General features: G+C 41.1%; 1 protein-coding gene across 4 annotated transcripts; it reads left to right on the forward strand.

Annotated features, from left to right (window-relative positions):
• The first annotated feature begins 259 nt into the window (after positions 1-259).
• On the forward strand, positions 260-20,295 carry LOC136439692 (SEC14-like protein 1). 4 transcript variants are annotated; one of them, XM_066435221.1, is made up of 16 exons: positions 265-340; positions 693-793; positions 4,119-4,268; positions 4,690-4,821; positions 5,505-5,633; positions 5,811-6,096; positions 6,790-6,899; positions 7,468-7,530; positions 8,279-8,314; positions 9,511-9,700; positions 9,864-10,023; positions 10,519-10,825; positions 11,401-11,541; positions 12,174-12,410; positions 13,013-13,185; positions 14,644-20,295. In XM_066435221.1, exons 2-16 carry the CDS (start codon positions 731-733, stop codon positions 14,762-14,764), a joined length of 2,298 nt encoding a protein of 765 aa, XP_066291318.1. In that variant the 5' UTR covers positions 265-340; positions 693-730; the 3' UTR covers positions 14,765-20,295. The 4 variants fall into 4 exon arrangements, with proteins under 4 accessions (XP_066291319.1, XP_066291320.1, XP_066291322.1 ...); XM_066435222.1 differs by lacking the exon at positions 8,279-8,314 and having other exon boundaries at positions 260-793; XM_066435223.1 differs by lacking the exon at positions 7,468-7,530 and having other exon boundaries at positions 260-793.
• Positions 20,296-23,658: the final 3,363 nt, after the last annotated feature.

Raw genomic sequence — 23,658 nt, forward strand, 5'->3', positions numbered from 1 at the left:
GATAACATCCTGTCTGGTTTACCCACAGTTCCCTCAATGCGTCATGTCCCGTTGCGGTGTAGCAGTCAATGTAGTATACACAAAATAATGTTTTGTCAACAGTCTAATTAACTTGCATACTGATCAATCTACACCATATACTCAAAAATATTAAAACTGATGATATATCTATTACTTATATGAATATTCAATCTACGTGCTTGGCATTGTTGGTGATTTTGAAGCAAGTAGTTTATCAGCTAATACAGATTTGTCCGTTACACCGGGTATGAGTGTGCTCGGGTGCGGTATATTGGGGACGATAAGATCAAGGACGGCAGGAAGCCGAGGTGGGACGCAGGTACGACACAAGCCAAAACTGAAGCACACCACTGTCTCAAGGACTCAGGGAACTCCTTCTCTCGTATTGTACATTACCACGAAGCCGAATCAACTCAGGTGACCCCGACACGTGGAGGATTTCTGTGCGAAACAAGAAGTTTTTTTGTGGAACGCGCGGGATATCAGACGACCATTTTTGTTGAACCGGCTTCCAACATGTCAGCTGTCATCAGAACGTGAGCTGAGTGAACAATAACGCTAACCCGGACATCAAGCATCTTCGGCGTCATTCTCCGAAGTATGATAACCACAAGGACCTGGAGGCTTTAACCAGTGTTTAAGATATTTATTATACTCCATTTTTCACTCAGTTGAACGGATTTGGCTAGCAGCAGACGGAACTGGGAAGATGGTCCAGCAGTACCAGTCGCCTGTCAGGGTCTACAAGTACCCGTTTGAGTTGGTTATGGCGGTGAGCAGATCTATATTTTCCCTTATCCACAATACCCCACGTATCGGACATCACTGTTGGTTATTGATCGAGTAAAAGCACATTGACGTCACGTAGTGCCTAGAGTTAAAACCCCAGACGTTTGATCAAGCTTATTTTAGGTAAACGTCATTTGTGCATTTGCGTCAGAGATGATATAGTTAAGTTAGTTGTCTGTTACAGTCTGTACAAATACTTGTGATCTAGTTAATTTTGACAGCTATTCTTATACGAGCACTTTGGGAAAATCTAGAACATTCTACCTAAGATGACAGTGTGGAGAGATTTCTGAAAGAAACGAGGAAACATATCGACTTGGTAAACGCCCTTTGTTTACATCCTACCTGACTCTAAATTTTACTCTACTCTTGTACATCTGAGTCAGAGATGATAGTACAGTAGTTGTCTGTACACATTGTAATTTTGACTCTAGAACATTCTACATAAGATGACAGTGTAGAGAGATTTATCAAACAAGTATGTAAACATATCAACTCACCGTTACGTAGGTTTTACCTGTAACTGTGTAACAAAGCCAGAGGGATTGGGAAGAGATGATTGTTATGATTGTTATATCATCTTTACATGCCAGCTTTTAACAGTTGATCCTCATAATCCAAAAAGGACGTCCATCCTATTTCTGTACAGCCCAAAGCAGGAATGTTGTAACTGAAAGTGAAACAGTCCAATCCAATGTCTTCACTTTTTTTGTTTTGTTTTGTTTGTAAGTGATGGCCTAAATGGTGTTGGTTGATGTTTGTATTCTCACAATTTGGGGTCATCTGAGGTCATGTGGTGCCCCAGAATTTTCTATTGTTGGCCTATGACAGTATGACGGATTAATGGCTTCTCCACAATTGGTTAATCATAGAACTAAAACCCTACAAACAACTGTTAACCTAATGATTTTGACAATAGTCTGATATCATATAGCTTTCTTTCTGGTCAACTACGGTCAAAGTATGATGTTTCTTACTTAGCTAGTAACTTACAGTGCAGCTTCATTGTGGCTTACCTATTTAGCCAAGTACACAGGGTCAACGGCCCTATTCTTCATAACATTTACGTCATGTATTTTGTATGTGGATGCTACTTCGCCACTTTCAGATCCACCTTTGTTCTTGGGTCACTTTTTTCCTCATCAGGTTTCTCAGACTGAAAGTTTTATGATTGAATGGACTTGATGCCCCCAAGGCAAATAGCATTTCTGTGATGCACTCTGCCCACCAGTGCCAGGTGCCACTTTCATATCCACCTTTCATAAATACTGTACATGCACATCAGTTGGTACTGTTGCAGCCCTGCTCAAACAAGAAACAGTAGGTTGTTTGTGAAAAGGGCTTTAAAGAGCTTGTTTGGCTGTGAGAATTAGACTCCCTCCAAACCAAACAAATCTTAGACCCCGTTCATGCTTGACAGGATTCACGAATTCGCCCAGGCTCCCGATTGATCCCTATTCAGGAGGTGGATTTGGTGAATCGGATTCCGACAGTTCATACCAGGATTTGCAAGTATCAATCCTGTGCCTGGGTAAATTCCAATTCGGGTCTGAGCATGTTGACTCACAAGTCAATCATCGAAACAGGTCAAGCTACACCAGACATGTCAGGGCTATTGTATTTCAAAACCTTTGGAGGGGGTGGTAAAGAATATTTCATTACACCTTGGCTCCAGTCTTCCTTCTAATCTAACCTCTGGTGTAAAATTGTTCTTGGCTCCTTACCAGGGTCACTTTTGACACATTGGGCTTTCTCAGACTGATTAAAGGGAATAATCTTTAGAGACTTAATGCCCCCAAGGCAGATAGCATTTCTGTGATGCTCTCTGCCCACCAGTGCCAGATGGTACTGCTTATTGATTGGAATGCATGTTGCATCAACACACTGACATGAACAGGACAAACAGAACACTATCAGTCAAAGGATGGGATAATGGGAATATGGGCCAATTTACACACAGCTTGTCTAGATATCTGGACTGCAGATATCTGCCAGGCGACAGCTTTTTTCTGTGTCAAAACAGGAATTTTATGGTCTTAATGAGGTTTTTTTTAGATGTCGGGAAAATTTCAGCCGACCACTCTGAAGCATTCGCCCGACAACTCAGCGGGAGTCCCCGACTGCTCCAGCCGGACGTCTAAACAGAATGTGTCGCGTAGTAGACATCTAGAGGTCGGGGTTCACGCTAGTTTGCATATTTGGCAGGCGATAAAGCGGGAAAACTTCTTAGCATCAAGGACCATTTGTTCTCAAACGGACGACGGACTTCTTTCGTGATGCCAGATCGTTCGGTGGATCGGCCCTCCCCCCTCCGCCACGACAAGGGCAGCGAGTAGGAACACAGCGTTGATTCTGACCGGTCGCTGTCGTCTTCCCCAGTACCTCAAACGCCTCTTACGCTCAACCCTTGCTTGCTGCTTCATGTTTAGCCACACGCGAGTCAGATAAAGAAAGAATACCATATTCATCATGACGAAAAACACAGGCGGTTCTCCCGCCATTTTGAAACGCGCGCAAAAGGTTAAATAGGGTCACGAGTGCAATCAGCGCGCTGCGTGAGTCCTGCGGTACTTCCTGTCGGTGTGTATAAATGCGTCCAGATATCTAAAGCTCAGATGTCGGCGGATTTTTAGATATCTGAAAAAACCCTGTATAAATTGGGCCTATCTTTGAGCCAGCTACCATTGGTGGCTCATGGTAGTGAAACATGAGGGGCGTTTGAGGCAGACAAGAGTCTCCTGTGACAGACAGAGTTGCTGACCCCTGACAGATATCTGGGATATGGAATGTCATTAATGTGACTAGATACAGGCTGTGGGGATAGACAATGATCTGGCTCAATTTCATAGCTGGTTTAGGTTTTAATCATGAATAAATCATAGTTTTCTTTAGCCTGAATTCAATAAAGCCCTGTGACGGCTCGCCGCCCTGTAACCGCCTCGCCGCCGCGGGGAGGGGAGAGAAACCCCCAGACAGCTGGAGTTTGCGTTATACAGACTAAGTTTTCTTGAACTCTATTTATACTGGTAAATTTTCTTAACCATGGCATGAAGTTGAAACTTTGGGATTTCCCATAATGCCGTTATTTTGGTCACCTCAATGGAAAATTACAGCTAAAAGAAACTCTTGCAGGTTATTAGTTACCTGTTTAATGTAGTGTGAAATAAGATTCAGAGGTGTCCCAAATAGCTGTATGCCCTCCATCTGCAATAGTCTGAATAGACAGCATATGTCAACTGGAAGAAGGGTAAAGATGTTTGTATGCAACATATAGAAATGGCCCCAAACCTATACCTTTTTTCTCATAGGCGTATGAGAGGCGCTTCCCAACGTGCCCACAGATTCCAGTGTTCCTCGGCAGTGAGATTCTGCACGAGTTCAAGAGCGATGATGGCGCCATCCACGTCAAGGAGAGGAGGTGTAAACTCAACGTGGACGCTCCATACATCCTCAAAAAGGTAGGGAAACTTTCTCGTGTCACCCAGCTTATGCTATTGGTAAAATCCTGTCTGTATCTATATACCTGTAGCCCTTTTGTGTAACACCAGCTTCGCAAGCACGCAGCGTGATAGCATCTTCTTACATTACACTGAACAACCTGTCACACCGTACCTTTGCACATCTAGCTCCAAGCATTGTTTAAAGCTATCTAGTGAGGATGCCGCTACTGCACTCGGCGGCAAACGAGGTTCCACACTACGATTGTTTAAAAAGATTAACATTTTTGAACCCATCAATCCTAGGTTGATGACTCTAGTGCTTGAAGGCATTACTATTACTATTTAATTGACTATTGCTATAGACTAATTGAATTTGATTGATTGATTGCTCAATTGGTTGGTTGATTGATTACCTGTTCTCCCTGTCTGTCCTTTCCAGATTGCTGGTGTGGAAGTGGTGTACTTCATTCAGAAAAACTCCCTGGACAGGAGGGAACGTACACTCAAGATAGAAGCTCACAATGAGAGCTTCGCATCTAGAGTGATCGTCAAGGAGAACTGTTTGTACTCTGTAAGTCAACAAGCAAAATTGTCTTTGTCTAATTTGTTTCTGTATCTAGACGATCTTGTTCCCTAGTTTTGGGGAACGGGTTTTTTTCGCGTGAAGAATGTTCGCGTACGCGTGGAAAATTTTCGCGTGGAAAATTTGAAATGGAGAATTTATTTATAGGTTCAAAATATCAAAGTAATTTTATCATGAAAATTTTTCTCCCTTGGGAATAGACTTGAGTCCCTTGGGAATCAGCTTGTTTTTTTTGTATTTTTTAAATTTCAAAAATCCTTTGAAATTTTTTGGGTGTGAAACCTTAGACTTGTAAACCTTCAATTCCCTTCTGATCAACTAATTAGCGTATTTTAACGAGCAAATGATCAAAATTACAGGCAAACTTTTTCCCTGCATGGGTGTGGGCAGGGTGTGGTGTGGTTTGGTGTGTGCTATTCCCAAGGGACTCAAGTCTATTCCCAAGAGAGAAAAATTTTCATGATAAAATTACTTTGATATTTTAAACCTATAGATAAATTCTCCATTTCAAATTTTCCACGCGAAAATTTTCCACGCGAACGCGAAAATTCTTCACGCGAACAAAACCCCAACCCTAGTTTTGGAGAGTGTTAACATCTACTGCAACTTTTCCAATTCCAAGACTTTGTTTGTGAAGATGTTTTGTTCTAATTGTCGTGCCTTTTTTTCAGGTTCACCCAGAAAACTCAGAATGGACGTGCTTTGAGCAGTACGCCAGTCTTGATGTAAAAAACTTCTTTGGTTTCGAGAGCACAGTGGAAAAAATAGCAATGAAGCAATACAGTCAAAACATTAAAAAGGTGAGACCCCTTGTCTGTGTATGTTGGTATAAAACATAGAATCCTATGTGAAAATTTTCAAGAGATTGAATTTGTGATTGTAGCCATTGTTATCATAAGACTCCTTATTCTTTACAATTGTTCTTGTACTACTAAGCTGTGACATAATGTTTATGCAATGTTGACATCGTTTTACAGGGAAAAGAAATCATAGAATTTTTCATCAACGACCTGAGAAGCAATGGAGTAACATACGTGCCTCCGTGGACCCCTCCGAAGCCGGTCTCCCCTATTGAAGCCAAGCCCCCAAAGAAGGAACCGGAGCCACAAGCCTCTGCAACAGTCCTGAGCTCCCCTAGTAGCTGTGACAGTATCACCAGCAGCAGCAGCTACCACAGCGCCAACACAGCTGCCCAGACACCTGCCTCACCCACAGTACCTGACATACCTGAACTCCCGCCTGATGTCAGGATCGCAAGTGAAGGTAGGTTAGGAATGGGGAGAGTTTGGCCATGCCGGGCAGGGCTGGCTCCAACACCTGTCCCTCTATCCTGGGACAGAAATTTGCTTTTTGCGACGGAAAAAAATGTCACCTCATCCGCATGTGAACTTCATGACATGAAATTGATGGAAACATATTTTTGTAAGCTGAAAATGGGAGATTTAACAATGAAAAGTAACAACATGGCCTCCCAACATTGAGTGGGACAGAAAAAAACATAAAGCTGGAGACAGCCCTGTGTCAGGGTCACATTTCCAAACCGGGGCCTGGTCGGCCTGTTTGCAGGAACCAAAAATTGAACATGTAAATTACGAAAGATACACAAATCATGCTCAAGATTAATCTGTTTGTTATGTTTTGTGTGTTTTGTTGTCTTTCATATCATACTTATCGTTCTTGCAAACTGCCCAGCCAGGCCCTGGTTTGGAAATGTGACCCTGGCATAAAATATGTTTACCAGTGCATGAAAATAACAGTTCTCGTTGAACCAAAAACAGTAAAACATTAGAACAAATTTCATGGATTTCTAATTGTGTCTACCTGGAATCTTCATTAAAATTGTGAAGCTTTGCATACATAAAGATGTATTATTTTTGTTTAGGAGATAGATGAAGAAAGTAGTAAATCCTTCTGTTATCAGTACTACTAATAATGATATTGATGTCTCCTTTGTAGACAAACTTGATGCAGATTACATTGAACGTTTCCTGGGCCACCTCACCCCCATCCAGGAGTCCTACCTCATTCAGCTGCGCAAGTGGATAGCCGAGTCTCACAAAGGACAGGTAAGTTCAGCTGGAGGAAAACATGACTCAGGAAGATGAAGCCAATTTAGTAGTTTTCACTCTTTTTGCTAACATGCCTCTCAGTTTATTTTGGGCAAAATAGCAAAATAAGGGGATGGATTCAGATTGCTCTGTTCTGATCTTCAATAAAATGTGAATACATATACTAGATATAGCATTCTGTTGTACTTGTTTAAGTTTGTTCTAAGGAAATTGGCACAAAGTTTTTGAATTACAATTGAATTCCATAGGATCTGTAATTTATGTTGGATATAAATAGCTTTCCATAGACATTGTAGCTGTCTGTTTGTAGTGGATTTGGATTGTATATTGTAGTATTGTTAGCATTAAGCTTGTTATGCCTCTATTCATGGATTTGTGTTGTTTTCTTCTATCGCACATGTATACATGGATTTCATTTGTATGTAGTATTAGTAGCATTAAGAAATGTGCGTGTAAGGTGGGTGTCATAGGTATTCAGTCATGTTATGTTATGCTGCTTTTCATGGCTTTGTGTTGCTTTCTGCAATTGTTTGTTTTCTTTGCTGACGATGCATAAACTCTGTAGGAATCAGGTGAAAACAGCGAGGTGGAGAATGACGAAGACGACTCTGAGGAAGACGAGCCTCTGGTTACTTTTGTACCGTTGTTTGCATGCTAATGTTTGTGGTTATGGTTTCAGCTGTGGACATTCTAACTCATATGGGGAAAAGGCTGGTTGGTGATGGATTCGTCGGATGCAAAACTTGCCCCCCTCCCCACCCCTCCCTCTCCATGCAACACAGTATTTCAAGTGGTTTAACACAGCATGTGGCACATATAGGGCTTGGGTGGCAACCCCTGGTGATGGAAGCAAGAACAAGCTCTCACAAAACCCGAGACATTCACCCATACTGCACATTGTCTATTTGTTATTACTACGCATGATGGAAACTGGGTCCAAGATATGCATTCATTTTTGTGTCTTTACTTACACACTTCCCAACATGTACATTTGGACAAGTTTACACGTACATCTAACTTGACAATGTTGTGTGAGGTTTTCTGACATGTCATGTTTGAAACATCATTGACCGGTTGGATCTGCTGTGTTATGTGACTAAGTTGGATACTTACAAAATCAACTGCATGATTTGTTTATGTGCCAGTTCTATTCCTGTACATATTTCATAGAAACTATGCAACAGAGTAGTGGTAAATGCTGTTTGTGTACCTTCCGGGATGTGGTTTGCTTTTTGCAGATACATGTAGCTTGATAACCATGTCGCACATGTTCTACAGAGGTTGTCTTTGTTGTAGTTTGACTGTACATTCATCGTGTTGTGTTTGATGTTTGTTCTCCACCCCTCCATCTCTCATTCCGTCCATCATGTGAGCAGGACGTGGCTGAGTCAGGAGGCTGTGCATGGGACCGGGTATACGACTGTTGTCCCCTTCCTCTCTCTCACACACAGCAAGCTGCATGAGATCAGTCACAACCCTGTATCATTCATACTACACTCACTCAAGGAGTGGGAGGGGAGACTTCAGCTCCCTTCTGTACTGGAGAAGCTCAGAAAAAAACCTTATCATTTGTTGGATATGGAATTATTTTCTTTAGGAGACGAAGTATTTGGGCTATTGCAGATCTTTTGAGAATTAAGTCCTATTTGTACTGAAGAAAACTGACAGAAACGTTACCAACTAGGAATTTGTAGGATATAGAATTATTTTGTCCAGGAGACAAAATATTTGGGCTATAGCACATATTTTGAGGATTTTCTTTACTACATGTACTTTGTGAGGGGAGGGAAGACTTTATGTCTCTTTTGTACTGGAGAAAATCAATGAAAAACCTCATGAAGTCTGAGTTTGTAGGATGTGGAATTATTTTCTGTGGTAGAAAAATTTTTGGGCTTTTGCTCATCTTTTGACAATTACAGAATTTTTATTTCTCCTTTGTAAAATCATGATTTTTATGGTTGTTGTTTTCAACCTTGAGAACAATCACAATACAATGTATTCCTAGGGAACTGTTTTCATCATAACATTGTCAATCATTTCTATAAACTCTGTTTTGGGCAGTAGCAGGATGTTGTGTTATCAGATCCTTGTGCATGGGTTTTGTGTATAAACAGCTTTGGCCTGGAACAATAAATCAAAACAGTACAGTAAAAGATGAAAATTATCTTAACAAAAACCAAGGAACAATTTCATTCCAACATATGGAATATGTATTGCGGTTTTTAATTCACTTTTGTATTGCCAAGGTAAAAGGGTCTGCCCTTCCCACTGCTTTGTCCTTACTGTTTCACACCTGCCAAAGATCAGAGAAATCTCAAGACAACTTTTGTTGCATTCATTTACCAAGACCTCAGTCATAACAGGACAGCATGTTCCTTCTCTACTGTCTGCCGCATGCATGTGTCTTTGCTACAGATTCTCTCCTGCAATTCTAGTCTGCTGTTCTCTAACACCGCTGTTGTCTACATGAAGACTTCTGTCATTTTGCAAGCATTGCTAACACTGGTGGATGCCGTATGCACCGTGGGAGTAAGGATAAGGCACGCCACAATCTGCTGAACTCGTCAGAGTCTGCGCAGCGTTATGACCTGAGAATTTTTTTCTCCAGGTGCCCAAGGATTCCCACATTCTGCGTTTCCTGCGAGCGCGAGACTTTAACCTTGAAGAAGCGAGGAAGATGCTGTGTAACTCCCTAGCATGGCGGAAACAGCACCAGGTGGACCTGATTCTGGACACCTGGAAGCCCCCCACCCCCCTGGTGGACTACTTCGCTGGAGGATGGCACTACTATGATAGAGGTGGGCAGGGAAGATGTGTAGGTTTCTCTTGTGTATAGTAGAATTGCAATAGCTTTGAAAATTGAAATACAGGTGACATATCTGCTGTGGCCAACAGCCACAATCTCCAACCATTCAGTGATTGAAATTGTGACTATAAATATAATGACATGTGTGTTTCCAGAGGGCCGTCCCTTGTTCATCTTGAGACTGGGACAGATGGATGTTAAGGGTTTGTTGAAGGCATGTGGGGAGGAGGCCATCCTTCGCCATATCTTGTCTGTGAACGAGGAGGGCCTGAGGCGCTGTGAGGAGGCCACCAAGGCAAGGGGATATCCCATTAGGTGGGTCTTACACCTTAGGTCCCAGCTAAGGTTCAATAAAATTAAAAGTGATCTCGAACCAGTTTAGCTCAAATGAACTCAATGAGCTAATTTTCCTCTGGTGGTGACAGAGAAGATAGGCGCTACTTAGTCTAACACCTTAGGTCAATCAACAGTCTCTATCCAGTCTCTATCCAGTCTCTATCCAGTAGAAAGGGAACCTTAAGGTATGTGCTTGCAGTACATGCTTGTCCTTAGGTAATATGAAGACATCTCCAGCTCATGATGAGTAGGTCTATCAGGAAGTCCAGAATCAGTAAATAAAGAACCCGACAGTACACAGTTGTTACAGGTCTTACTGTTACAGTGCAGTCAGAAGTTTCAACTTTGCTGCATAATTCAAGACAAATATACCTCCATTTTAGTACCTTTTTCATCGTGTTTATGATAGTAGGAAAAATCCTTGATTATGACATATTTCAACCTGGCTAAAAATAGATTGTGTTTGTGTTGCAGTACCTGGACGTGTGTTGTCGACCTGGAGGGCTTGTCCATGCGCCACCTGTGGCGACCGGGCGTCAAGGCCCTGCTCCGCTTCATCGAAGTGGTGGAGGCAAACTACCCGGAGACAATGGGGCGCCTGCTGATCGTGCGGGCGCCGCGTGTGTTCCCTGTGCTGTGGACGCTCGTCAGCCCGTTCATCGACGAGAACACCAGGAAGAAGTTCCTGATATACGGAGGCAATGATTACCTGGAGAGTGGGGGGCTGGCGGACTACATCGACCCCGAGTACATCCCTGATTTCCTGGGAGGCACATGCCATGTAAGAAACAACTAAACACTGCTCATAATACTTAAAACATATTGATGTGCATTGTTGTTGTATGTTTATTAATTCATTGATTTATTGGTTTAGCTGTTCAGCATGCATAGTTAGCCCTGCTGACAAGGACAAAGCGAGTAGAATTTTGACATGGACAGAATAACAATCAATAACAATATTCCATGTTTATAAAGATTATATACAGCATCTGCATATGCTGAACTGTTCTCTAACTTTGTTTAGTAAACCCTCTTTAGTTGGAAGGAGAGACAATCTGATATTTAATCTTTCTGACTTTTATTGGTAAGTCTTCATCAGATGACAAAGAGTGGCGCTGCACTTGCTTTTATACCGTCCACTTTTAAGTAAATCCTCTTACCCTCAAGTCATGTTTGTCCTCATTTGATATGGATGTAGTTGCCCTGATATGCATGGATTGTTTAAGATTTTGAATTTCACATGTTGTAAGATGCATAAGGCAGTGACATGCATAAGTTGGCATATAGCATCATTGTTCAGATAAAATAAATCATGCAACAGCAGCCAACCTCAATGTCTGACATTGTCTGTTGCAGTGCAATATGCCAGAGGGAGGGCTGGTTCCAAAGTCCCTGTACCAGCTACTGGATAACCTGTCCATGAACGATGGGCTGCCGTCTCTGTGCCAGGAAACCATCTACCAACTGTCAAGTGTCATCAAAGGAGCCCCGCATGAGGTGATGATGGCAAATTGTATAAACCTGTGTAGGACAGGTGTAGTTGTCTCTGCATCCTTCATTGTCAGTCAAACAAAGTATGACTGTATGTGTGTCAAGCAGTAAATCCAATATAGCCTCACTGTAGAGGCATCCTCATTAGATAGCTTTAAACAATGCATGCAGTTAGATATGCGAAGGTTAGATGTGACAGGTCGTTCGGTGTACTATAACCAGCTTTTGCTGCGCCGTGTGCTTCCAAAGCCGGTGTGTTACGCCGAAGGGCAATTATACTGGCTATATAGATACTGATACAGATACGATATAGCAAACACAGTCCATGATTTTCCTCACATGCCCCAAAATGTGCATGATTTATTCTAATTTTCAGACTCATACTCAGTTAAACCCAGAACCACAAAGGTGTCACACACGGACGGTTTTCATTAAGAGTAGGTCCCTACAGTTTTGATTGTGATCCTGTATCTTTATCTGTGATGATGGCTGTTTCTTCACTCCCGAAGATCAATGTGAAGGTTGTCCTGCTTTTCAGGCTCTCATGTGGCTGTATGGCCGGTTTAACCACACTTCGATGTAACATACAAGCTTTGCAGGTATGCAGATTACTAATGTCCTCCTCACACATGGAACAGGTTTTAGTGAACATCGACGACAAGGACTCAGTGCTGACGTGGGACTTTGACGTGCTGAAGGGAGACGTGGTGTTCACGGTGCTGAGGTCCAGACGACCGCTGGCCGTGCCCAAGGATCCGCCCGGGGCCGTGGGCGGGCCGCTGAACGTCCAGCTGCTGGACAAGTCCATGACAGTAGGGGTGGACGTGAGTGTGGTGGAGACGCCACTGGTCTGCCATGAGGGGGAGAGCATTCAGGTGAGGATACTGTATATTCATTAATTCCCTACCCTATAACCAGGGCAAAATGAGAACCTTTACGCTGATTGGTCAATATCTTACACTCGAGTTAGAGCGCCTTGCACTAGGGAGGCGCAGAAAAAGTATAAAAGGAGGAGTGGTCCAATCTCTGTCATTCTTGAAAAAGACGAATAAAGTCAAACCGGTTGAATTCCGTCTGAGCGCTGTCATTATCCCAGAGCTATAAATTATGTATATTCATTAATGTTTGCAGGGACTTGATTTCAGGATAGGATGGGGAAAAGGTACTCGTGCCGTTTTTTTAAAGTTTGCAGTTGCAGAATTTCTGTAATACAATGGAAACAGTGTTATGACTTTGTGCTGGACAGGTCGCCATGAAAATAAAACCACTGCGAACATTTCCAAGATTGCTTTTGACAGTTAGGCTGATTATTTGGGAGGAGGCAAATTGTAAAAAAAAGTCCAATTCATGTACTAGAAAAGGGCGCTTAATGTTGCAAAAACAGGTGTAAAACAACAAGAATAAGACAGATCCATACATCTGCTTGAAGACTATGTAAATGAGATAAATGAGAAATTATATGCTAACCCATCTGCAGGGTTCCCACGTGGCGCGGTACCCCGGTCCTTACGTGCTGCAGTGGAAGTTCCACAACGCTCCTGTCAGCTCCTCCCTTCCACAGGCAGTCAAGGCCACCCTGCCTGACGTCTTCACCCACCACAAGTGCAAGGTCATGTACTATCACGAGGTCCTGGCCTCCGATGACTTCAGGTAGGTCTCAAGATAAACGGCTCGTCTCTGTGTCTAATGCAGGGCTTTGCAAAGCAGCGGTCATTCCAACAAATCTTGTTGCTAATGATGGTCAAAAATGATAACCATTCCAGTCATTTTGCCAGACAAAATCAGCATGTGTAATAGGTCTAATTCACACCAGGCTGTGAGCATGGCTTTGCCTTGTGACTTAAAGAAATCTAGGACTGGACAAAGCCATGGTCCAATCTATGAGCTTACCGCTTACTGAGTATCTAAATTGTCCTCAGCTTCTGTAGGAAAAGTTAAACTCTCAGGTGTATCTATCTCTTTAGGTTTATAATGAGCTGAATATTTTCATCACTCACTTGAATATTAGCTTTTTTTCATGATTGAAAAAAGCATGAAAACGACATCTTCTTGCAGAATATCTTGATTCAATGATTGACTGAGCCATTTACACCGCTTGCAATAGTAGTTGCCATAAAAAAAGTTTCTGTTGTCTGTTTTGGAAAGTCTTTGTTTGAGCCCAAACTGAAACTGTTTGTGTCAAGGGTATCACCCTTTTCGATTGCATGAATCTAGCTTTACTGGTTCTGGTATCAATGAGTGTTGTGTTGTGTTTGTAGTTAGTGCTGTGCTGACTTGTTCTTCTTGACTCTTCTTCTCTGTCCCCCATCAGACCTCTGTCCTTCATGTAAGTGGGTGTGTCTTCCTGTTCCTCAGTCTTTCTCATCTCCTATCATTCACATCTTACCTGTCTCTTGTATCTCACTCTCTACAATAACAGAAGAAAATGAAATGGAAAGGATTGCCCTGACAAGTTGTTGGAAGTTTCTTGAGTTGCTGGTGTCATGTGAACATTTTCTCATTGACCTCAAAGATGTTGATTACTTGCAGTGACCATTGAAGGGCCTGTGCACTTTTGGTGCAAAACTAAACTAATTTTTCATCTTGCCATGTGAAAATGTAATGTGTGTGAGTTCATAATGAAACTGATTTCGGCAAAACTTGACTACGCATGCATGAATGAAGTATATTTTACAAACTTAACCAACCATCTTTTTAGTGAGTGCAAGTTTACTTAGTTACCAGCCACATAAGGAAGTGCCGTCAAAATTGTCTCTGGAAGAAGTCTGCATGCTTCCCTTTCAAATGGTCCCTGATTGAGTATGATTCTAACTTAAGTCTCAACTTCACAGTGCTCCTGGCTCTCTTAAGACATTTCTCCTATCTTAATCTTAATCACTATATTTGATTTTGTATAATTTTCTGTTAACCAATTGTACAAGTTTTTGTTATTCACATTTCATTTTATTTGTTATGTAAATGGCCTCCAGGTAGAGTAGTGTTTCTTCATGTGACACTAATGGAGATCTTACTATACTACTTGATAAAACAAACAAACAAACAAACCTCTAAACACCTCCCAGCAGTTGAGCACGAGGTTTCTATGTTAAGATGTATCTTTACTTCCAGGGGTTCGATGACGAGTCTGCAATCCAGCCAGAGTGGCTTCTCCTCGCTGAGCGTCGGCACCACGTCCAGCGCTCAGAGCAACAGCAGCCAATCAGCAAACAGCTCCTGTCCGTCCAGATGATGATGTCAGTCTACCTGGGCCCCCCAGGAGTCCTCATTAACCATCAGTAATTAATTAATTAATTTATACTAATTAACTCACATGAAATAGACTGGTATGCTAATCTGTGGTAGGAAAATGTATGGTTGAATTTGCTGATTGTCTGCTGGGAAGGCTTGTTTTTAATGCGATGCAAGAATTTAAATGGCTTGCATTTTGTTGTGGAAAGCTTACTCTTAAAACTATGAGTTCTTTATATGGAGTTAGAAGTTTGTTCCAACACATCACATTTTTCACTGTCTTACTGCAGTCTTTCTCAGGATTCAGAAAATATTTCAGTTTTGAAGAAGACTGTAGGACAGTCGAAATGTTGATGCGCTTATTGATTGTGTTGGAACAAAGTTTTAGCTTTGTACTGTGTTAATTATTAACACAGGTAAACTTTCATGCTACTACTATAAGGATTTTCAGTGGTGAAGCATAGTAAGCAGCAGCTTCTAGATCTTGCAGAAGTCACTCTATGACTTAAAATGGAGATGCCAGGGTTTACAAAAGTGTGGAATAATAATGATGAAAGTAAGCATTGCAAGTTTAAATGCATGCAAAATGAATGGCCATGACTAGAGTTGATTTATGTTGTCTAATAGTAGATTTGATTGATGCAATAGTTACACGTAAGTGCTGTAGAGAGATCTTGGCAAAAATGCTCAATGCTCTTCTGATCTTAGATCTACTGATACAGAAAATTGTATGATCTTAGAATAATGTGAATTAGTTGATGATAGACTGTGATGCATGCTTGGTGGGATCAAGGAAAGATCACAGAACCCTTAGTGAGACATAGATTTTTGCATGGAAACTTTCCAACTGCTGTTAGAGATCAGAAGTTGATGCAAGCCAAGCCTGAAAACAAATTAGGATACTGAACATAACAGGCCTCGAAATTAACCATGTCCCGTGTCCCGAGGACAGTAGAATTTGGGTTCGGGACAATTCAACTTACGTTTCGGGACTATTTCGGGACAATCAGAAAATTCTGAGTCAGTCCCCGTCATGGAGGAACTCGATTCAGCGGAAGATTTTGCGGTAAAGATGTTCCCATTTCCATTGGGAAATATTTATTAAATAGTTCCATCCGTAGTCAACCTGTTAAGTTGTGCCTAAAAACACAAAAAAAGCAATAAAAACTCCCGCGATTTCGGCCATTTGGCGAAGAATAGAAATAAACACCGGCCATCTTGAAATTTTTAGCGAACTCTCGCTAAATCTCGCAATAACACGCGAGAACGACACAACGCCCTCTAACGAGAATTTGTGAAACTGCAGTTTCAAATGTCGATAGAGGGCCGATATTGCCCGATAATATGATAGATTAAATCCAGCATCGTGCTTTATTCTTTCTTGGGGCGAAATTAAGTACTTCTTTGTTATTTTTGCCATATTAGAAATTTTACTAAATTAGAAAAAGGTATTGATTTCTTAAAAACTTGTATATTGTATGTTGGAATTCTTCACTGTTTGAGGGCTTTTGTGTTTACTACTGACTGTATATAATTTTGCATGTATTATATTTTGCATGCAAAATGTTTGCCAACATGCAATTTTGTATGCAACTGAAAAAAAATATATTTCTAACACACATATGCCATGGCTTGAGTTCAGGTTCAGACTTGAGTATAGGTTCTAAGCTGAACATGAACCTCTGGAACTTAATCCAGAACCCCCACTAAGTTCACATCTTTGGCCCTGGTTGGGACACTTCGAGACACTTTCGGGACAGTTGAAATCCACTTTCGGGACGATTCAGGGACAATAGGGAAAAAAGTTAATTTCGAGGCCTGCATAACAGATGGTCATTGTCTGGGAAATGTATGGCACATTTGGTAGAAAAGTAGTTGGCTCTTACCCTCTGTTCATCTCTTGTATGAAGATGTCCTGAAGTTTTCTGAGGGCTAACTGTACCAAATGTCTCCACACACTCACAGTAACCATCTTCATACACAGGAGCTGCACACAGTGTCTCAAACAAAGCAAAGCAATGACATACAGATATTGTACGGAACTATCATGTAGCGCTGTTATCATTTCAGTACTATTTGAGGTTTTATATAGCAAAAGATGAAAAGTGGAAGATTTAACTCTTGTCTTGTAACATTTCTTCAGATATGTTTTGTGTCCATTTATTGGATTCTTTCCATCTGTATTTTCCTGTAGTCTTAATTAAGGTTGCAGTTTGGCACCAAATGTGTTTTCATTACAGGGTAAGGCAGCAGGGAGAAGGTTAAGTTGTGACCACCTACCTTTTGAAGAACCAGTCAGCTATTGTTGACTTAGCTGCTATATAGCTCAAGCACAGTATGAAGTCAACAAAGGCAGATTAAGACTGAACTTACTTTGTTAGGGGAAAAATATTTTGAAATGTACAGGAATGCAATAGTATCCTTAAGCTTTGCTGAAGCTAGCATGGTCCTTTGGGTTGAAATGCCAACTGTGCTAAAACCATTGCTTTTAAAACTTCAAAGTTTGTCAGATCTGATTCAACCAAGCTTCATGGAATACTGTGAAACTGGACATGAAAGTTTTAACTTAGCTCAGCAAAACACAGCTCATGAACAAGGAGAATGAACATTGGAGGTGAAAAACAGTTTCTAGCTCCGGTGAAGACTAAACTTGGTGGAGAGACACAGACACCATCTATGCATTTAGCCATCCCTTATCATAAGACAGGTGCAAAGTACATTTTTCGACGATATCTATACGTGTATCTTGTATAGACAACATAGCACTAACAGAAGAAAGGGGATCTTTGATTTCTTTTACCCAGGTATAGAGGTTCGAGAAGCCATGCAACTTCTCCAACGCACAGTGTATTTGAAACTCATAAGACATAAAGTGGGTGGTGTAATGGTATTACAGTTGAATAATAGCTTGTCTTAAAACCAATTGAGGCTTACCCTCCTTGTACTAACATTGAAATAGAACACTAGAGTTGCCATAAGGCCCTACTGATTTGACTATATTGATGACATCCTCTGCCCACCCCAAAACTGATATAGTGTGGTGAAGTTGCCTTCGTTATGAAATCTAAGCAGTCAGGACGGATGAAGAATTGACTGAACATGGTATACCAAACTATATTCTTTGGTTCTTTTCTTTGAATCCTTATCTCTGACTTTGGAATTCTATAAAATTAGTATCCATTTCTGATATTTTTTCGCAATTTACAACATATGGTTGCTCATTTTGCAGCTTCTTTGTATGATTGACATTGTGGCTGCAAATTTCTTTGTTTTACATACAGATTAAAATTAATAGGATGCTAGGATGTTGTCAATATTATCAAGTCAGTTTGGCCAAGTAAGAATGTCACTGTTGGCATCATAGTACTTAGTTTCAGCAACATTTGGTAACTACGCAAAATAATCTAAGTATCACAGATCCTACATTTAAGATTAAGATCTTGTGGCTAGAACTAATTGAACACTTAGGACTATTCCATAGGACAAACCTGACGAATTATGCATTCAATAACTGATAAAGCAGGAAATGACATGTACCTAAACAACCTCAGATCTTCAGAATGCTCCAATAGGCATGTTAAGAACTTAGGAGATGTATGACTGCTGCTGAACTTTCCTATGCCTCTTCTAGTAGCCTGGTTGGCTGCCTTGCTAGCTTTTGTCTGCTCTCATTGATTGATACCCTGCGTGGACTAAAGTCAACAAGGCCGGCAACCATGCTAGGCCTCTAGTGGTAAAGTAAATAGACTCAAAATCTGCACCCTTAACCCATTAGTGTGAATCTTAAGGGAGAAGTGAAGAATCTAGACTATGACAAATTATTGGGGGCTTAGATGCATAGCAAAGGATCAGTCTTTGGTGTACACATGTGCATCCTTCCATGTACATGGTGCCCCAGTTACTATTTACAATTGTTAGACTCAGTAAACAATAGATTTGATGAATCTGAATGGTCTGTTGATGATGTGATGAATGCTGAAGCACCAATGCTTGATTATAGAAATTAAGGGTTAATGACCCACCCTGAGGTGTTTACAATGACATAATACCTGGCCAGTGAGGTGGTTGTAGGTGGTTATGTCACAACCGAGGGAAGAGAGGGTCGTTAACGTTATTATCATATAGCGGATTCAAACTCACTCTGACATTGTTAAAAAGTTAAAATCCCATCACTGCCACAAGTGTGCCGATCATTAATGCACAGCTTTCCTATCCATTAATCCATGTTTATGGCTTATGGGCCCAATCTGCATGGCTATGTGATAATGACTTACTAATAGTTAATTTTGACATGTACGCAATTATGGAACTTGTAGCCTGAACATGATTATGTGGTGCAATGTATGGACAACTTGTGAGATATGTGAGCTTGGATTGACATTGTAAGTTGTTTCAGTGCTGCACTATTAAGTTGGGAATGGAAATCGAGTATTTGCCCTCCCCCAAATTTTTCTGTAGTATGAAACATTCAGCTGTACAATGCAACAGGTTACATATGTCACTATTATGACATGACTAGAGACATCCAGAGGTATACATGTTTTTTGGATGAAAGACGATATATTTGCTTTTTCTGAAAGTAACTAGCTTCCACATTTATTTTTCTCTCTTTAGCGTTTTTTTCTAGTGTAATGTAAACTGTTAGAGCTTTATTATATCTATAGTTTATTTTCTATTTTTGTGGTGATATTTGTTTGGTGAAGTTTTAGTTGCTTAGGTTGCAGTAAATGTATGTCATACTTAGTTTTGTAGTTCAGCCTCATTAACTCCTTAAGCTTTCTAGTTCAGGTTTTATCTTACTTTTTTGTTCAGGTGTGTCTTATTTCTTACCTATGCTAGTAAATATATCAGCTACAAGGAATATAATTGCCATTATACCTTAGTTGAGTGGGATGGACACATGCCGGTAGTAGAAAATATTGGCATAAGTCTAATTATACAATAAGAATATGCAACAAGTATACTATATACAGGATACATGTACAGTGGATGACACTCAAATCATTTTTTGTTTAAAAGAAGTGTACATGTATTTCGATATGATGTACATGTAGATAAATTACAAGGAATATCTGATGTATTGCAAACTTCTTATGTACATCCATGACTAGCACCATCAAATTGGTACGTAAAAAATGATATTCTTGTGAAACAACTTTAAGAAAATTTACCTGGCTGAAATTTTGATAAATGTGAGGAAGATAGCTGAAAAGTTATAGAAATGTCAGCCAGTTACGTTTTCTTGAGTTTGGGTCACAAGAATGTTACATTCTGTCTCATGTACAATGAAGTAATATGCTTTCTTTTGAGAAGAAATATACGCTGATGCTTTTGATATTAGACACAGTTGTTTGTTAACCATTGTCAATTTTATGGTGCAAAGGAGTGTGGATTGTTTTGTCCGGTAAATAGTGAGATGTCAATTCATTGTCACTGTCTAGATGTGTGCTGCCCCCAGCAGCGGTTACAGAACTAGTGTAGATAGGAATATCTTCTATTTTTATGCCCAGAAATAAATATTATGTAACTAGACATGACGTTTCTGTTGCCTGTTTGAAATTGTGTCATCAAATAATCACTTCTCAATCTAGTTTCTCAAGAGGTATTAATATGATTTTAAACTTTGGTAGATAGAATACTTTATGCGTTTAACCATGACCTTGTTTTTGTTTTGAAATCGCTTCTGCGCCTCTTGAAATCGTTTCTGTAGAAGAGGCGCAGAAACGATTTCCCAGGCATTAGAACATAGGTTGGCCTTAGTTGAAAATCCCGACTCAGCGCTCCAAAAAAATGAATGCCAGTGTCACAGCTATCTCACCACCACCCCACCCAGCGATTTCGTCCATCTCCAGAGATTGCTTGTGACACTAAAAGAAAGTCGAATTATGATTTTTGTTGCATGCAGAAAATTTGGTAGAATCGCCCCCATAAAGGATTGTTAGAAAATGTTAGACCTACTTTGAACGCTGCTCCTCTCCACCACGTAATCATGATGGATGCATAAGCTAACGTTATCCTGAGTTTCACATGCCTGTCTTCACAGAATTAAATGTAGCCATCGTCTACTTTGAGTTTAACCAAATTGCATTTTTTGCCTCTTTTCAATCTGGTTCGTTTTAGTAGAAATCCTCCATTCATCTAACTTTTCTGTGAGATAGTTTGCTAGTCGGTGCTACTCTCCTATAGCAGAGCTGAATCCGCGTCGTAGAAACTCCCTACATTCGGAACCCGAATGACGTATACGCGCGGAACTAGGAGTTTGAGAAACGTTGCGACTCTTACGAGTTTGCCTTTCTACTTCTGCTTGGAGATAACCGGTTTTATTCCTGAAACTTGTTGAAGATAACAGTGGCGATGATGAGATTTATGATCAGTCAAACAAGCCTTTCAATTATCATTGTGTGACGGACGGGCCCATTAACACGGCACACATGTCCGGTACACCCGCGGAACTTCTCCTGGCCTTCCCGATAAGAGCCAGGTATTGAGTACGCGCGCCTTTATGTCCCGCACCCAGGGCGCTTCCCCTGCACTAAAACGAAAGCTACAAGTAATTCACTCGCGCACTCCGATGCTCCGCGCTGTTTGGAATCGACTTGTCCGATCTACGCAACGTTCATAGAGGCACGGCTGAATATGGCTGATTTTAGAAACAGAACTCAAGCGGGCCGTAACGATGTAAACTTTAAGAGAGGCCAAGTGTTAGAACACACAGACACAGGTAAACGGTGTCTGAAGTATAACCTCCAAACACCACACATTTTGGCCATGTTTTTCCTGTTGGAACTTTCCATATATACATAGTGCCATGGCGTTGTTTTCTAGTGATGCAAGGTTATATAGTCAACATATAGACTCAGACCAACATAGACATTGTACAAACATCAACACTGCCATCTTGAAATTAAGCTAAAGATGCAACCAAAAACCCTCTTGTCAAGGAGGCTGGACCGCGCAGCACCGTGATTTTGTCAATCCTGTACATTCTTGATACGAGCAATGTATGCATATATTGTATTAATTCCATTGTATTGGGGACTGTCCGGTCTACACAACGTTCATAGCGGCACGGCTGAATATGGTTGATTTTAGAAACAGAACTCAAGCGGGCCGTAACGATGTAAACTTAAGAAAGGCCAGATGTTAGAGCACACAGACACAGGTAAACGATGTCTGAAGTATAACCTCCAAACACCACACATCATGTTGGCCATGTTTTCCCGTTTGAACTTTCCATACATAGTGCCACATCGTTGACTTTTAGTGATGTAAGGATATATAGTCAACAGATAGACTCAGACACAGACCAACATAGACATTGTACAAACATCAGCAACATCTTGAGATTAAGCTAAAGATGCAACAACAAAAAACTCTTTTCAAGGATGCTGTACCGCGCAGTACATTCTATTATTCCTGTACATCTTCGATAAGAGTATATATATATATTGTATTGAGTACGTAACGTTACGCCTTTATGTCCCGCACCCAGGACACTTCCGCTGTACTAAAACGAAAGCTACAAGTAATTCACTCAGTGGCACGCACTTCGCGCTGTTTGGAATCGGCCTGTCGGATCTACACAGCGTTCATAGAGACACGGCTGAATCTGGTTCATTTTAGAAACAGACTTCAAGCGGGCTTTAAGTTTAACGGTGTAAACTTAGAGCATCACAGACACAGCGCTGACAGAGGTATAACCTCCAAACACCAAATATTTTGGGCCATGTTTTCCCGGACCCTTTCCGTAGCTTGTTCACATAATCAGAGACCAACACAATCGGTACAGATTGAAGCACCGCCACCTTGAAATTACGCTAAAGAAGAAACCAAAATCCCTCTTTTCAAGGATGCTGGACCGGGCAGTGCAGGTTTATCAATTCTGTACTTCTAGTAAGCTTCGTTCTGACTCGTGTTCCTTCCCACAATCAGTTTTCTCCAGGCGCTCTTCTTATCTCCCTCTACCACTAGCTGTAATGGGCCGGTGGGCCTATTATTGAGAGATGGCAAATTGTCTATGGCGGTTGAGGTTTAGAAATGATTGAGAGATAACTTGGGAGCCTCAGTGTTTCTTTACGTTCTTCCCTTTTAGAGGTAATCCGGCCCAGTCGCTTTGAATTTGTACTGAATAGAAATGAAGACAAGAGCAACATCGTAAGAGATACCCATAGATTTCTAGCTGCATCACCGGCATAATCCCACTCATATTTCAACGCTAACTTTGCAAGTTTGATACAAATATGAGAATATGGCATCAAGGATGTGTTGATATCAAAGCTACAACCTTAAGGTCAGTGTCCGCAGGCAATGATATGATCACACCAGTCAGGAAACATCTTCATACGGATATCGATTCCATTTCCTCCCTCAAGAGTTGGCGGCTCCCGTAATGACGTTGAACACTGGGGCTATCACTCCAGGCTCCCTGTCTTTTCAATTTTCGCGTCTTGCGAATATCAGGAATTGAAAACGACGTTCCTTCAAAACAGCTCAGGCGAACCGAGACTAGGAAGATAGCTTTTAGTCGGCAAGTTATTCACCGTGGAGAGCCGCATTGTTTCAACCTCAACTCGGACATAACGTATCCCCAGGGCTCGTCTTTGGTATGATAGCTTAGCTCAAAGCTATCCCATCATTTTTACTATTCTACAGAGCCGCCGTTTTCCCTGAATACATCGACTGCAAGGAGAGCATATTGTATGCCATCCCATTCGGCTGTAATGTAGGAGCCATATTCACGCATGTGATGGCCATGATATGGTCAAATCCGACTCTGAGGCACCGATGCTTAGAATAATAACATTGCATAGGAGAATGGCTGTAAGATATATGTATTACATGTGTATAATCATCTTATACAGCTCACCATTCTTTCGTAACTGAATTTTGATATAT

Source organism: Branchiostoma lanceolatum, chromosome 8 (genome assembly GCF_035083965.1).
Source record: "Branchiostoma lanceolatum isolate klBraLanc5 chromosome 8, klBraLanc5.hap2, whole genome shotgun sequence".
In the NCBI taxonomy this organism is placed as follows: Eukaryota; Metazoa; Chordata; class Leptocardii; order Amphioxiformes; family Branchiostomatidae; genus Branchiostoma; species Branchiostoma lanceolatum.